This window comes from Cottoperca gobio, chromosome 15, assembly GCF_900634415.1.
Source record: "Cottoperca gobio chromosome 15, fCotGob3.1, whole genome shotgun sequence".
Lineage (NCBI taxonomy): Eukaryota > Metazoa > Chordata > Actinopteri > Perciformes > Bovichtidae > Cottoperca > Cottoperca gobio.
Genome location: NC_041369.1, coordinates 23,491,065 through 23,508,945, shown reverse-complemented (window position 1 = coordinate 23,508,945; position 17,881 = coordinate 23,491,065). Strand labels below are relative to the sequence as shown.

The 17,881-nt window shown below is 42.1% G+C and overlaps 1 protein-coding gene across 5 annotated transcripts in view; it reads left to right on the top strand.

Annotated features, from left to right (window-relative positions):
* LOC115020155 (attractin-like protein 1) overlaps window positions 1–17,881 on the top strand; it is a 229,627-nt gene that overhangs the window by 69,506 nt on the left and 142,240 nt on the right. For all 5 annotated transcript variants that reach the window (XM_029450077.1, XM_029450076.1, XM_029450080.1 and 2 more), the window contains 5 exons: window positions 1,758–1,945; window positions 5,335–5,548; window positions 5,882–6,073; window positions 14,841–15,089; window positions 16,453–16,590. In XM_029450077.1, the coding sequence (XP_029305937.1) occupies window positions 1,758–1,945; window positions 5,335–5,548; window positions 5,882–6,073; window positions 14,841–15,089; window positions 16,453–16,590 (981 nt within the window). The remainder of the gene's footprint in view (window positions 1–1,757; window positions 1,946–5,334; window positions 5,549–5,881; window positions 6,074–14,840; window positions 15,090–16,452; window positions 16,591–17,881) is intronic.

The window sequence follows — 17,881 nt, the reverse complement described above, 5'->3', positions numbered from 1 at the left end:
ACTGATAAAATGAGTTTGTATTTGTGTTTCTGAGGCTACAAACAAAGCGTCTGTATCTTCTGTGACGGTTCATTTGTGGTGAAGATGAGCTGCGGTAATGGAAACTCGCTGCACCACCATGGCAGCTGTGGCCTTTTCTTTAGACTTATTATGACTAATTACACTAAATGGCCTGACATGTTTATCTCTGCTTTTACACAAAGGCTGTAACCTCATCTATCTATTTATTTTCGTACTCCCATGCATCGGTCTTTCTCCTCTGGGTTTTCGGTTGATTATTGCACATTGCTATTGCTCGGGCCGGAACAAAATAAAGAAAGCAGGTATTATTTATATTTCTTTTCTGCAGCATGGAATAGTTGGTGATGGAAGCCATTATGGGCCTGTGAATGTAATCAGTCCTGGAGTCCAAAATAAACAGCGGTGCTCAGTGGAGGCAGAATGGCTTTTTCTTTCCTTTCATCGCAACTAATTGAACGGCCTCTCTCGTATTATAAACTCCCACAAGATGCTACCAAGCAAACCTGATAAGAACGATGCATATATTCGTTTTTATGGTTGAGTTCGCATTTGTTAAGACTCTTCAATCACTACACACACTCTCGTTTCTTTATTCCATCTGTAACATATTTATAACTCCTGGGAATTGTTTGTGTTACTGATGAGTCCGTTCAGTACAAAGCAAGAATGTGGTGCGCTGATCTAAAATAACAGCATAAATCAACAATTACATCAGCCTCTGAAATGAGTTCAATTACATGTGTTATTTATTAACCACATTATCCATAAGTATTTCTCTTTAAAGCTGTTGATTCTGGCAGTTTATTTCCCAGGCTATCACATCAACTTTCCAGTGTCCTTCCCTTCTTGTCCACTTGTTGCCCTCAGCGAGTTTCCCGCCTCCAGTCACCTCACCTGACTGTCCACCTACCTGCACAACTACTCTCACTACCTCATTAGTCTCAGTCTATATTTAAATAAGTCCTCAACCAGCAGCTTCTTTCTGCCAGATTGTTGGCAGCTTGTTTTTACAACTAACTACCTCCTTTTGGATATGATTTCTGCTTCTGCCTATACGCTGATTAATGAATCCTGGTTTACTTCGACAAAGTAAACATTGTTTAAGCCCTTGTCTGACTCCTATTGCCTGGGTTAGCCTATAGCTACTCTCTAAGTAGTAATGTTATGTCTTCTGTGTTCTTCTGGTATTTTCTCAGTTATCTTTTTTTAAAAGTACGTTCAAACTTGATAAATGTTACACATGCTAAATACTAGCATGTTACTCTGCTAACTGTAGCTATGTAAACATAACATGCCAAGGTATGCATGGTAAGCTAAACATGGGCATGTTAAAGAAAGTCTATGGTTAAAATGCCTAGCCTAGGCCTAGCCTATAGGCTAATCCAAATATTAGCATGGTGAAGAGCTAATGTTTAGCTTGTAAGCTATAATACAATAGGCTACAACTACATGTCAACATGCTAACATTAGCATGCTAGCATATCAATGTAAGCTGTACTCTGAGTGTAATGCTACCAGTATCATATTGATATGTTATCAGTCCAACTTAGCATCTAGCTAGCATAGTTGTCTCTTTGTAGGCTACAGTTTGCTGGTAAATAAGCTTTAAATGATTACAGAGTTACTAGCAGGTACAGATACGTTCACTGTCATCTTTTAAGGTGATAACTATGAATTAACATTGACACAGATGTACTCAAGGTGTGAAGACAGTATGTGTGTGTTGTTGTGTGCAGGCCAGCTGTGTGGGGATGGCTGGCAGCATGTCGGGGAGGCCTGCCTGAGGATCAACTCCAGCAGCGAGAGCTATGATAATGCCCAGCACTACTGCAAAAACCTGGGAGGAAATATTGCCTCTTTGCTCACAGATAAACAAGTCAACTTTGTTCTGGAGGAGCTGCAGAAATACCAGCTACAAGACAAGGTGGGTGGTGTAAAACAAATCTGACATAAAATACATGCGACAGGACTCCTGCACGCTGACAGTGTTGGTTTCTCTGCCGTAGGATCTATAGACAAGTGATGGATATTTCTACACCTTTGTGCTTCGGGTCATTTCTGATATAAAAGCCAAACTTACAAACATGTTTATCATGCAATTAAATATTAATAGCCTATAAGCTACATGTGTGTATATTCTGTTTCTGAGAGCACTTTCTGAATCCGTGCACATTTGCTCCCCTAACACAGGGGTTCTCATCGGGGGCGGCAGCGCCCCCCAGGGGGACGTCGGGGGCGTTGGAAGCAATATTTTAGAAAGGGGGGCGTTCACGTGTCTTTGGGGGGCGTTTGTGTGTACGGCCCGCGAGGTAATTCATAAACACGCGCAAAAAATCTACTCCAAAAAAATGAATCCAAATCTAGTCAGATATAGAATATAACCGGCGACTGACTGTTTTTCCTGGCCAAGGTCAGGGTCCTTGAACACAACACGAGCGGAACGTGTCATCACGTGGTCACGTCATGTCAAAAACTTCAATATTAAACGAGACGGTCATTGACATCAGCGAACGCAACATGGCGAGTGTAACAAAGAGAAAGGTGGATGCGGAATGTTCCAGGAGAAATGGACGAACAATTATTTCTTTGTGGAAGTAAAAGGCCAGTGTTTGTGTGGACGCGCTTGCGGTCATGAAAAAGGCTCTTGAGCTGCATTACAGCACAAAACATGTCAAACTGCAGAGCTAACGTTATATCAGAGCTAACACCAGCAGAGCTAACACCTGCAGAGCTAACGTTATATCAGAGCTAACACCAGCAGAGCTAACACCTGCAGAGCTAACACCTGCAGAGCTAACGTTATAGCAGAGCTAACACCAGCAGAGCTAACACCTGCAGAGCTAACACCTGCAGAGCTAACATCAGCATCACTGCTGCTGATTCAGGCTGTGTGTGTTTAAAAAACGCAGATATTTTCGCCTGAGTTTCTGAACGTTGGGGTCGACGTCGCTTCATTTATAATTAATGTGTTGGATTTTTGACTTTTTTGTACTTTGTAATTCTCTCCTCTCCTTTCCTCTCGTTTGTTTGCGAAACAGAGAGAATGTGCAAAGCAACGCTGTAAACACGGAAAAGTGCACATAAATGAGATAAATAACATAAGCGTTTGGTTTATATAATAAAAGAGCACATTTGGCACTATATATTTATATAAAATAAAACTGTTGGGGGGTGAGTGCCTCAGACTTGTTCCTTTGTGCTCGTTTATTGTTGGATCACCTAAGAGTGCAAATTGTTTCACATTTCTGAGGCTGCTGTGTTTAACACCGGTTACACTTTGAATGTCTGACCCGTCTCTGATTGGCTGCAGTCTATGACACGGATTAAAGTTTGAATATTCTTACCGTTGCATTTGTTTAACACTCCTTAACAAAATGTCTTTGTTTGCTCCCTGGGTACATGGTGTATCAGGGCAAGTGAAGGTAAAAACAACAAAACATTTGTTTAATAATATAATATTTATTATTATTTTGAAATATTATTATGTAACTTCAATCTCATAGAATTTGAGTTTTTATAATAACATAATATAGCAGCCTAATAATAAGAAAGGTAAGGGACCTGGATAATGGATAGGGGGGCGCTGGCCCAAAAAAGGTTGAGAACCACTGCCCTAACACTTTATATATCTTTATAAAGTGTAATTAAATAGCTGCACTTTAACTTTAGCTTTCAGCTGACTATAGAGAAGTCATGATATTTTGTCTATTCTATGACAAGGTATTAACTTAACGTCAAACATGTTATTTATTATTAGATGCCAAGGAATGTGTGCTCTCAAGATCTCAAAAGTTGAGTTATGTGCCACACGTGTGTATATCATGTATACAACAATGTTTCAATATGAAAAATCATGACTGACAATGTTCAGACTTGTCAAAAACTATCAACAGGATATTTCTGATGTGGTTCAAGGCCTAACAAAATCAGCTGAACTAATCCTTCTCAGCCCACCATCAGCTTCAACATCACTTTCCATCACAGTAAACCCAGACGTCTGAACAAGAGATTGACAGGATGTAAAGTCTCACATTCGAGTGTGATTCTTTAAACTGCTGCTTCTCATTTAGCAATTTGCCAGATCAATCAGCTCTTAAACAGATTGAGCTGTCGTCTTGTAATATTTATGCTGGAAATGTCATTTGAGACTCTGACATCTCTGACGACTCACAGACTTTCAGATAAATGTTCAGCGTCAGGAGACGTTTGAACACATATTTGAACACTCAGAGGAAAAGGAGAACCACACTCTCCTCCTCGCCTTTTTGTAATCCACTTTTTAATCTACTGCTTTTAGGTGATGATGACGATTCTACATCTTTTCTTTTTGCGATCGCATCAGCATTCATTTACCTTCCCTGCAAACTCAATTACCAGATACAACCCAGATCTTAAAGGCTTTCCAACAGAGCTGCTGAGATGAAGTGCATTTGGGTGCATTACATACAAATACAGACACAGCATAGAGTTTAAACCTTCTGCATGTTTTTATTGAATCAATCCCAGCTGTGGGAAAGTACTTTTTGATTTCCATCAAATGAACATCTTTCCATAATTGCCACGGGCCTTTATTAAACAAATCACACATGTTTCCTCAGCAAATAAATGCAAATTCACTGAGCTATACTTTAGTCAGTGGCTATAATTACAGTCCCTTTTGAAAGTCTTTCCTGAATTAGTTAATGCTGTGAATCAGTTCTTTTATAACACTCAGTCGAGTGAGCAGCCTCGTGACTTCTCCTCTTGGCAAATGGAGACCACTTCTTAGTGGCTTCTCTATTTAAGTATTATTATTATTATTCAGGTTTTTCTGCTCACACATTGAGTTTTTGCTTCTCTAATTGTGTTACCCCCCCCAGCAATTCTAGGACACTGTCCCTGTGTACATGTGAACTGCATACAATTAGGGCTCATTATTTTCCTTTCTTGTTTCTTTAAAAAGGAAAGAAAGAAGAACAGACCACTGCAACATGATCCGTTTCTCTGGTTTACTATGTATATGTATTTGAGCATTAACATGTTATTTTATTCTATAAACTACTGAAAACATTTGCCCCAAATTCCAAGTAAGAATATTGTTATTTAGAGCATTATTTGCATAAAATGACGACTTGTAAAAATGATATAGGACGCTTGTTCCATCTTCCCCTTGCTCACATTAGAAACCTTTTTTCCATGGAGTTCAGGTCTATCGAATGAAGTTTAAACATGCAGGCTAATAAAAAAGACAATTAAATTGTGTATAATGCGTGCAGTCCTTGGTCCGTCCAACATATCTCCTTCTCTGTCCCCCGTGTCTCTCCACCCCTGCAGACTTTATCTCCCTGGGTTGGTTTGAGGAAGATCAACGTGTCGTACTGGGGCTGGGAGGACGCGTCGCCCTTCACCAACACCAGCCTGCGATGGTTACCTGGAGAGCCCAGCGACTCAGGCTTCTGTGCCTACCTGGAGCGAGCGCAGGTGCCCGGTCTCAAAGCCAACCCCTGCACAGCCAACACCGAAGGCCTGATCTGTGAAAAACCTGCCGGTGAGACAGAGAAGGGAGAGGCGGGAGGGACGGGAGGGTGTGGGTGAAGAGATAGTTCAGAGCACAGGATACAACTCAGATGGGAGGCTACTGTAGGCAAAAAGTATCAATGCACAAGACACACACACTTTTTGCACAGGTAACATTTCATTTCACACTGTGCATTTTCTGTTAAACTCTTTAAGAGAAAGAGGAAATTCTAGTTACTAAATGAATACATGAAATGGCCAAAGAAGTTTTCTGTGCATGATTTGTTAAGCTCTAATTCTTCAGTACATAACTTCAACTCACATGTGAACTTTTGTTTCTGTCTCTCGTTGTCTCGTTGCTCAGGGAGTCCACAGAGTCAAAGTGCTCGTCCCTGTAGGACGCCCTGCTCTCTGCGCACCAGCTGTGCCAACTGCACCAGCCAGGCCATGGAGTGCATGTGGTGCAGCAGCACGCAGCGCTGTGTCGACTCCTCGGCGTACGTCGTCTCCTTCCCCTACGGACAGTGTCTGGAGTGGCAGACCCAGGACTGTGCTGGTGAGGCGGGGTTGGGGTGTTATTATGTTATAGCTATTGGCAGAGGTATGATCTGTTACAAAGGTCAGGAAAATCAAATAGCCTTACATATGAAAGACGAGTATTTGCAATGTGCTGTTTCGCCCCAAATCAAAGACAAGTTTGTTTAACGAAAGGAAAGAAGTTTTAAAGATCATACATTTACGCAAAAAAATATGCAAGAACAGATGTTGTAGTGACACCAGGAAAGCAAGAAGAAGAGTTTAGGATGTGAGATGTATATAGTTACCTTTGTGTCGTCTCAATGTGATGTAATGACTGAACTTACAGTTGGATGAGAAAGTAAATTATGTAGATGAACGAGGGGACATGTAGGACTTTACTAATACCTACAGTACGCTGTGTGAACATGGAGTCTCACACACACACACACACACACACACACACAGTGCCACCTCTCCTGTAGCTACAGGGCAGAACATCGATTATCTGCAATGACACATGACTGACTCAATATGAAGTCCTGCTGCTGTCTCTTAACATTCCTCTCATATTAACACTTCCCTCCGGGATGCTGCAGCTTTTTCAGTTTCACCACTGCCTCCCTGCGTGGTTCTCTCTCTGTGTGTGTGTGTGTGTGTGTGTGTGTGTGTGTGTGTGAGTGTGTGTGCGCGTGTGTGTGTGAGAGACGAGGGATCATGAACATATGAAACCAGAGCTGCGAGGCCCTGCTGCCACCTTTCTGATACCATAATAATAATGAGTTAAACGCCTGCAGTCTTTAGATGTAAGTCGACATGAAGAGATTTCCTGCCTTACTGCTGAGTAATTGAATCACATTTCTGTAGTAAATACGATATTTATTTAGTGGTTTAAATGTGTTCATATCATTTACTTAAAATATAACATAATAATAATAATAATAATAATAATAATAATAATAATAATAATAAGCTTTATTTGTATAGCACCTTCCATACAAGAATTGCAGCCCAAAGTGCTTCACAGCAAAAACATAACAATTAGTACACAATTAGACTGAATAAGAGCATTTACAGTACAATAATCACAGTGTTGATGTAAATGAGTCTGAAGTACCATTATAATAATAACAGAATTAAAATAATATAATATAGCAGAATTAAAATAATATAATATAGCAGAATTAAAATTGTATAAAATAGCAGAATTAAAATAGTATAAAATAACATTGGAGATCATGCCTAGTTTCCGTATCTGTGCCGTACTTAACGACCCTCCTGAAACCACATTCATCACCATTCTTGTAAATGTTTTAAACGGTCAGAGCCATATTTTGAAAGCATGAGATCAACAATGGGCCCCTGTGGCCCTTCAACTGGTTTACTCCCTTCAGTTAAAGCCAGTTTTTCTCCAATACACATTTATCAGAGAAACTTCCTCTTGTTCCCGTGGTAACACAGTCTATTTGATCTCAGGCTTTTCAAAAATACACACTCTAAAATTTATCCCAGTTACCTTTACACATTCAATGTTGAACCAAGCATAGCAAAAATGTATGAAATCATTTAAATGAGTTTAAAGTGGCACCATTAAAAGGCTAAAGTAAAGAGATATAAAATATCACCATTAAAAGGTTAAAGTAAAGATATATAAAATATCACCATTAAAAGGCTAAAGTAAAGAGATATAAAATATCACTATTAAAAGGCTAAAGTAAAGAGATATAAAATATCACCATTAAAAGGCTAAAGTAAAGAGATATAAAATATCACTATTAAAAGGCTAAAGTAAAGAGATATGCAATATCACTATTAAAAGGCTAAAGTAAAGAGATATAAAATATCACCATTAAAAGGCTAAAGTAAAGAGATATAAAATATCACCATTAAAAGGCTAAAGTAAAGAGATATAAAATATCACTATTAAAAGGCTAAAGTGAAGAGATATAAAATATCACCATTAAAAGGCTAAAGTAAAGAGATATGAAATATCACCATTAAAAGGCTAAAGTAAAGAGATATAAAATATCACCATTAAAAGGCTAAAGTAAAGAGATATAAAATATCACTATTAAAAGGCTAAAGTAAAGAGATATAAAATATCACTATTAAAAGGCTAAAGTGAAGAGATATACAATATCACTATTAAATGGCTAAAGTAAAGAGATATAAAATATCACCATTAAAAGGCTAAAGTAAAGAGATATAAAATATCATCGTTAAAAGGCTAAAGTAAAAATATATAAAATATCACCATTAAAAGGCTAAAGTAAAGAGATATGTTTTTAGCTTACTGTTGAAGATATTGAGCGAGCTTGCCTCCCTAATGTCTGCAGGTAAAGTGTTCCATAGCTTTGGTGCGTAATTGCAAAAGGCTGCATCCCCAATAAAAGAGCCACTGCTCCAACACTGTGACATTATCTTCACTATATCTATAAGAACAATGCAAAAGGTTAAAATGAATGTAAGTGTTAATGCAGTAGTCACGGGTAGATGCACAACATAAACAGACGACCTCACTAAAGGATGTTGTGTTGTTTTTAATCATGTGTTTGATGTTCCAACAAAAACTGTCAAAGTTCCTCTGAGACAAAACTTTTTATTCGTGTTTTCTGTCTTTTGTTAGACAAATAGTCAATTTGTGGCAAAGTGTTCTTGTTTGTGAGGAGTTAAGAAAACATCTTCAAAAAAGTTTTTCATCTAGCGACTGGTGATTATTATTCCTTGCTGGTGCCAACAGTCTGAGTGCAGACAGCTCTCCAGCCGACTTGTTAGCGAGCCAAGATTGTTTTCCCTTCTTCCCTTTTAGCTTCAGCGCTTACATAATGGCACCTTTACCTTTCCCCTCCCTTGTTTTATGCATATCTGGGTCTGGTGGCAGAAGGTGTGTAGGAGGCTTTTGTTCTGCTGCGTTTTTACCTTTTGTTGCTCAAAGTATGGCGTATAAAATGTGACATATTTCACAATAGAAATGCTCAGGTATAGCATTGTTGCTCTTTTACAGTCCACAACTCTTTGCTTTGTGTTTCATACTTAACTTTCTGCTTGTTTATGGATTCATGGTGTTGTTTTGGAAAGCTGCAGGCTTTGGAAAGCTGACCTCGGCTTTAGTAGCTGCTTTTAATAAAAAATAAACTATTGCTTGTCTGATGATCCAATTACAACTGGGTCATTTCTTTATCAGATACATTTGGCCCGAGGCTCTGTGCTTTATGTCGGCCGGAGGCTCACTACACACTCCTCAGCACTCTTGAAATAATTAGCTTGTGTCGCCCCAGCGGTCAGATTTCAAAGTTTTGGGAGCTCCTTCGAAAGCGAGCTGATCTTTTAATCGCAGCATAAGTCTGCCGTTCTGTGATTTCTGCTATAAAATAGACTTTTTTCGGCTTATGTGACAGTTGTGAGCTTCATTCAGTGTGTGTCAGCCTCCCACCTCTTCCAGCCTCTGCTCCTAAAGGTGTTGCACCTGCAGCTTTATGGCAACTGTACATCAGTTTGTAAAGTAAACTTTTCATTCGAGATGTCGGCAGCTCAACGCTCTGCATAGCTCATAAGGTCAGTGTTTGCTTCTGGTGTATTGCAGCACTATGGCCACTGTGGACGCCCACGCTCAGACCTTCATCCTGCACCCTGTTGGTTCTGCTGGCAGTCGATGCTTCATCGTTGTTCAGTAAAGATACAGAACGAGCTGATGGGGCTGGAGAACAACTGCAGCGATAACTCTCGCTCTTCACTCACAGCAGCAACATGAAATCATAATGCACGTAGCAAAGAACAACCAATAAATCAATACTATTGCACTTACAATGTAGATATCAGAGCGTTGATGGATCCCGTGCTGCTGCAGCTCCACCAGGAAGCTCCAGTTCTGGTTGTGACAGCATCACAAGCACAAATGTTTTTGAAGCGACCCGACTCCAAGTCTGTGCTGCACAGAAATGTCAGCGTACTCCAGAAGGATTCGACAGTGACACATTGATTATGCAATGAAACAATGTGGTTTAAAGTGCCGCCGTTTAACTTTGATTTGAAGCTGCAGACATCCAGTAATGTACCTTTTGCACTCAGGGCACCGATTCTAAAGTATGTGTGTGGTGCGTAAACAACCACAGAAGCACCTCAGAAAACAAAAGCACGACGTTTTTAAATGAACATTTAGTCTCTTTGGGAAGTGTAGTTTGCAGTGACATCTTAAATTTACAGTTTGATGAGCGAAAGTCTTAGATCATTTCCTGTTTAGTAAAAAACAGTAGAGTACGTTAATTCTAATGCGTATTAAAGGGATATTCAACACGCGGCTCGCAGCCAGACAGTGTGTCAGGTGACCCGCCGATCACTTTCTGATTCACAAAGAAAACAAATTGATTCGCAATGAAACTAATAATGTTTAAGTTGTAGCTGATATTGGTCGTGTGTGTGTGTGTGTGTGTGTGTGTAGGCAGCGTATGGCTCATATACTTGATGTATTATGCATGCGGCCTCACAGATCTGCATGCTGCTGCCCTCAGCGCTGCTAACTGTCGAGTACTGTCGGAGCAAACGGCTCAGACGAGATGAAGCCAGATGATACGTTCTATCCAGAGACTCCGCATATCAAACCCAGTGTGATGAACAGAATGTGGCACCGGGGTGATCGTGCTGAGGGAATTCTTGATGAGATGAACAAGCGATCCTTCTTTGCTGCAACGAGATAACCTCAGTCCCTGAGAACACGTGACATCTGTTGTGTGTCGGTATCCTCCAGGTTCTGTCAATGAAGACGACTAATATCCTCATTTCAATAAAACCATATGTTCTGGGAAGACTTTTGGAAAGCAGGAGAAATATGGACTTTTTGTTCTGTTCTGCGGTTGATGTTTGCTGTATAGCAGCCAGCGGTGAGGATGTTGTGCTTAATGTTTCTTGTTGACAGAAGTTTAAAGGCATTAAGGCTCTCAGTCTCCAAGTGACGACGGCAACTTGTGAAAGTTTTCAGCGAGTGATGTTCTGTGGCTGAGAAGCAAATACATCTTTCTGGATTTGACCTACTTACTACATTTATGTTCTTTCTCTTTCACATGATGATGATAGAAACCTTACAGTTCCTGGATATGACCAACAATATTCTGAACATTTAGTTGATTTAAGTATAAGTGTCACTTTCCATCTTAAGTTCATGCGTCTTAAAAGGCCGTTCTCTTGTGTACATGTGTTCACCATAACTCATCATTTAATTGCAGTAAAGTGCAATAAATGGAAGTTAAATGACAGTTATGTCTCTTCGCTCACCCAGGCGTCATTGCAGTAGAGTTTACTCTGTACGCACACACACAGAGAGAATAATCCTCTTCTGCATCGTTCACTTTTTAGCAGTTTGAATCCCTATTTTGTTTCCACTGAACAGCCGATAGTCACCAGTTTTGTCTTTGCACCATGATTAGATCACATGTTTGGTTTTTAATCACAAAATATGTTTTCCAGCCTCACGGGAAATACAGGCGCCATCCGAAAGGACTCTGGAAATAGCCTGCAGCTGATGTCATGTAATAGCACAAGGTACCGCTCAATCGTCGGTGCTGTTAACTAAAGCTAAAGCCTTGTGAGCCCTGCAGGCAAACACTCTCATCCTCAGCTTCCCCGAGTCCACAAGACCACACGAGGCAATAACCTCGCTTAATTCTTTCCATGTGGAACACAGATGACGCCACATAGTTGGAAATAGAGATCATAGCAGGGAAATGATATCATCTACACAAACCACAGTTATGTAAGTGAACATCTGAGGACGAGACATCTTTCTGTTTTTGTCCTGAGTTTTTACTGTTCCGACCTTGTGACCTACGTTGCGTGTCGCACATTTCTACAACGTCATCTGTCAAATAAAGAGCAGAAATGCTTCCTGCAATGACAGTTTGCACAGAAGCTGACGTTTATTTGAACATAGATTAAAAGCACAAGCCAACGACAGACAGAAGAAGTTGTGCTGCTAGTCGAAGGACACAAAATGGCTGCAAATTGTATCTATTAAATCAAAGAGAAGCCGAGAATTTTAGTTGTATTAAAAACGTTAAGGTTTGGCATGTGAAGAGCATTGGCTTCACAAAGAGCGGCTACCAATTTCCTGCAATCTCAATCATATTTGAAAATGAAACAGGCCTGGTATATATGTATTGGATATTAAAATGTGCTCTTGGGTTGGTAAATATGAGCTTTTCTACAAGAGGAAACCCTACTGTGTGCTGGATTAGAGATATTCTTTGAACTATTGGCTCAAGTGGAGATCCAGTGTGTTGTGAAGTGAAAGAGTGAAGAAATAAAAGGAGGTGAAAGTAAAAACTGGAGGGAGGAACACAGCAAGGCAGAGACTAAAGGAGTCAATGGATAAAAACAGAAAGTTCTTTGTGATTTCATTTACGCCTAAAGTGTTTTAAAGTCATACAGAAGCTAATCAAATCAAAATGATAGGAAATGAGGGAGAAGAGGGTACAGTGGTGAAGAACGCAGCGCTGGAAGAGCTCATGTCTTTGTGAGTAGATATAGAAGAGTAGCATAGAAATGTGTCAGGGAGGAGATAAAGAGTGAAACTGAGAGAGAGAAGCAGTTTGTAATTACAAGAGGCAGAGAGAACAAATGAATAAGCATTGCTACAGCTGAATAATGCAACGGGGAGCTTGCAAACACACATACAGAGGACGGGGGGGGTGTGTTTCAAGCAGGGACACAGACGCAGAAAGAGATGCATGTTCAGCGAGAACATCTGTGGCTTATGGAAATGGCTTGTGTTCAAAAGTGAAACAACTTCTGGTGAAAATGCAAATTTTCCTTGACGCTACATTTGAATCACCCTCGCCGGGCTATAAGAAACACGTCGGATAACTTCTCTCAACCTTTTGGTTTCTTGTGTGCACCCCCAAGATACCCAAGACTTTCAGCTTCATCTCCCCAGCAGTGTGTATTCCCACGCTTGCTTTGTCGACTGCACTTCATCCTGACGGGAAGACGAGCTCGTTGTTGATTCAACACCAGCTGTAAAGTTAACTTTGGAAGGCCGGCGTCTCCTGTAAAACTTATTCTTGTCACTGTGAATAAAACGAAAGGTCTTCAGTATGGAGATGGAGTTTTCTTTTACAAGTATTGAATGCCATACCATAAAAACAAATGTGTCATTTTTAATTTGCACCAGTGAAGTGTTTCTGAATGTCACATCCACTTTATGAATACAAATGCTTTTCTCAACATTTGGAACGGTGCGGGAAACAAAAGTCAATTTCTTCATAAATGTTGAGGGTCAAAGGAAAGGTGAGGTGCTTAGTGTACGAGACGAAGTGGATTATATCACTGAAGGTGTTTGTTGTGTTAGCTTGGAGCTGTTTGGATTAACTACAGCGTGAAGGACAACATGTGGTCAGAAAACACCTTAAAGATTACTTTCACTGTGTGTGTGGAGGATGTCTTCCCTTGGAACGTTGCAGAAACGCAGATAAAGATTCTTTTTAAATGTATTTGCACCAAAACAAGGTCTGAGCGACGCTCTAAGAGTACAATGGGAGCCAAAGCCTTCAGCTATCAAGCTCCTCTTCAGTGGAACCAGCTTCCAGTTTGTGTTCGGGAGGCAGACACACTCTCCACATTTAAGAGCTAAAGACTTTCCTTTTTGATAAAGCTTATAGTTAGGGCTGGCTCAGGCTTGCCATGGATCAGCCCCTAGTTATGCTGCTATAGGCTTAGACTGCCGGGGGACACCTCCCTGCTCTCTTCCTTCTCGTCCTCTCTCCTTCCCTCCCTCTCTTCTTCTCCCTCTCTATCTGTATGCATTTATGTAAATGTATGTTACTAACTCAGCATTCAGGGCATCATCCCAGGAGTTTCTGTGTCATGTGGCAGGATAAAGTTTACGTCAGGATCATGAATCGTGGCTGCGCCTGCTGCCCTGGTCCTGCTGGACACCGGGAAGCCTTTTTGACATTTTCCTGGATTCATCCAAACTTTCTCTTTTTCAACACAACATCATTTCTATCAAATGTTGTATTTGTACTATGTTGTTTATCCTGTACACACGACATCTACTGCACGTCTATCCGTCCTGGGAGAGGGATCCCTCCTCAGTCTCTCCCTGAAGTTTCTTCCATGTTTCCCCCTTTAATTATGGGGTTTCTTTTAGGAAGCTTTTCCTTGTGCGATACGACGGTCTAAGGACAGAGGGTCTAAGGACAGAGGGTCTAAGGACAGAGGGTCTGAGGACAGAGGGTCTAAGGACAGAGGGTCTAAGGACAGAGGGTCTAAGGACAGAGGGTCTGAGGAAAGAGGGTCTGAGGACAGAGGGTCTAAGGACAGAGGGTCTAAGGACAGAGGGTCTAAGGACAGAGGGTCTAAGGACAGAGGGTGTCGTAACCTGTACAGTCTGTAAAGCACACTGAGACAAATGTATAATTTGTGATATTGGGCTATATAAATAAATTTGATTTGATTCAATTAGTGACTCATTAGTCCTCAGATCACAACACACGCCACTGTTCGAAACTATACCTACGAAAATAATTTGTATAGAACCCACGTGGTCGTGAGCGAGGACGTGCAGCGCTCTGAGGAAGTCGGGTGACGAGGTGTAAAGAGCGTCTAGGGAGGAGGTAGGGGAGGACCAAAGGGTCAAACTAACTCAGGACTTTCATCCACGTGTGGAATCAAAAGCCAACATTGACCTCTTTGAACTTTTGTTACGTGACTTATTTAAACCCAAACCTTGATCTTTCCCTGAAATTGGTTAGGGGTACTTGTCTCTTAGTATTTTGCATCTGTTGATTCCTCCCCGTCTCACATCCCTCCTACAGCCCAGAACTGTTCCGATGTGAGGACATGTGCAGAGTGTTTGGAGAGGACGGAGTGCGGTTGGTGTGGTGATCCCAGTAACACCGGCAGGGGAGTTTGCACGGAGGGGTCCTACCGAGGCCCCCTGAAGCCCGCCGTCCCGAGGGCTGGGCCCCGAGACCGAGAGCGGCTACGAGACAGAGACATGGTGCTGGATCAGAGTCTCTGTTCGTCTGACAGAGGCTTTAACTGGGCTTTCATCCAATGTCCCGGTGAGTGAACACAACACATCCACTGACCACATTCACCAGCGCAATGAGAACACAAGAATACAAGAGTACGCGCGTAGACACACGCAGAGACACGTAGACACACGTAGACTTACACAGAGACACACGCAGAGACAAGTAGAGACACATGTGTAGACACACGCAGAGACACATAGACACACGCAGAGACACGTAGAGAGACACGCGTAGACACGCAGAGACACACGCGTAGACACACAGAGACACACGCGGAGACACATAGAGGCACATGCAGAGACATATGATGAGACACGCGGAGACACACGCAGAGCCACACAGTGACACACGCGGAGAGACGTAGAGACACATGCGTAGACATGCAGAAACACACGCATAGACACGCATAGACACACACAGAGACACGTAGAGGCACACGCAGAGACATACGATGAGACACGCGGAGACACACGCAGAGCCACACAGTGATACACGCGGAGACACGTTGAGACACACGCAGAGACACGTGGAGACACACTCAGCTGATGGAGATCAGACTGACTGATTTAAACAGCAGCACATTCTATATTGTGACATTTACTAGAAACGGCCAACAGCAAGAGGACACACGCGGAGACACGCAGACATACGCAGAGATATGCAGAGACACGCAGAGACACGCAGAGACACACTCAGAGACACACGCAGACACACGCAGAGACGCACGCAGAGACACACGCGGAGACACGTAGAGACACACGCGGAGACACGTAGAGACACACGCGGAGACACGTAGAGACACACGCGGAGACACATACAGAGCCACACAGTGATACACGCGGAGACACGTAGAGACACACACAAAGACACACAGAGACACGCAGAGACACGCAGACACATGCGTAGACACGCAGAGACACAAGCAGAGACACACGCGGAGACACGCAGAGACACGCACAGAGACACGTAGAGACACACACGGAGACACGCGCAGTGACATGCAGAGACAACTTGCTTAACATGTAAACAAATCTCGTAGCTGTCAGCTGATGGAGATCAGACTGGCTGAGTATTTGCTATTTAATCAGCAACACATTCTACATTGTGACATTTACTAGAAACGGCCAACAGCAAGCAGGACGCTCCCAGTGATCTCTGTCCAGCCAGCTGCCACATTATGATTATTATGAAATGATGAGATATAGAATAAATAGTTCAAACCTATGTGAACATTCAAACGTTGTGTTTGGCGAATGTTGACAGCCGTAGTCTGTGATGCTCTGTTTTAATCAACAAACTGAACATAATAATCTTCAAGCAGTGAAGATTTAATGCACTAGATGTAATGAACTATCTAAAGTGCATCTTGTGTTTGTGTTTTCCCTCCCAGCGTGTCAGTGTAACGGTCACAGCAGGTGTGTGAACGGCAGCGTGTGCGAGCGCTGTGGGAACCTGACGGCAGGGATGCACTGCCAGAGCTGCATGCCCGGTTACTATGGCGACCCCACCAACGGCGGGAAGTGCATCGGTGAGTGCAAAGGTTGCAGGGCTTTACCCCGCCTCTTTCTGTTATGAGCTGCAAGACGTGTCTGTGGTTTGAATCCATTGTTCCTTAAAACTAGTGGGGAACGAGAAATTAAAGATTTTTATTTTTGTGACAACCTGCTTTGTCATGATAGATCAAAAATACTTTCTTGAAACAAGTTGATAAGAAACAATAAAGTTTGTAGAGCTCTGTTATAGACAGACGTAACTAAAGTTGGAGGTTTCGGATGAATGTGTCATCTTCACTTCCTGCTCTGATTTGCTTTTATAGAAATAATGAGGCGTTCAAAACATGTTTAAACTGCTGCAGGCGGTCGACAACACTGCAGTAAACACAGACAACCTGACGGGGGCAGTGTTTAAAAGCTGTGAGTGAGCTTTGTTTTCTGTTGACCAGTGGAGCAGTACAAAGGGAAACTACAGGTGCTTTGGACAGACGGCGAGGCAGCAGCAGCAGCTTCGTTGAGTCTCTGCTTCCATTTCTTCTCGTTTCTATATTTGACTCGTGGAAACGATGGGGGCTGATGCTCAGACGTGCACATATGCTTCATGTGTATCCATACTCAGCGGATTTGTTTAGCTTCATATGGAAATGAACACAGTAAATCCCAAAGCTGAGATTGTTGACAACAGATTGTGTGAGTTAGATAATAAAAAAGTCAGAGGAGAATGTGATGTGAAGGCTCAGGGGGGCCGGCTATGGGAAGGTATATGATCTGGGCCTAGATGGGGAAAAGAAACACCAGAGATGGGAGAGTAATGAGTGAGTGAGTGAGTGGTGGAGTGTGGGTGGGTGAGGGGGTGGGGGGAAGTGAGAGGGTGGTGCAGAAACATCAGTCTCGCTGTGACAGATGTGCGTTTTGGCTTGGCTGCAGCGTGACATTAAATCGCTCTTAATCATTTTCTTATTTCCTAAGTTGACTGGTGTCTGCTTCCCTGGCGGCTTTTCACAGCGAGTGCGGCGCTGATAGATGCTCGCCTCTCGCCGCCTGCGTACAGGACAGCCTCTGATGGACTTTCTTCTTCCCTCTGTCCTCTGTGTTTTTCTACGCTCTCTTTCACATCCCCTGCTCACATTGTCCTACTGTTTATCTCCTCAGATACATTATGTTCCATCCCTGACATCTTATCTGCCTCTGTTCCTTTAGTTCATGCTATATTTGTTCAATTTGGTCCTTTCCCTGCTTTTCATCCTTTCTTTTCTCGTTTCCTCTATTCTCTTCTCATTGCTTCTCCTCTTCTCCTCGAAGAGGGGGGAAGCGCAGGGGGGAGAA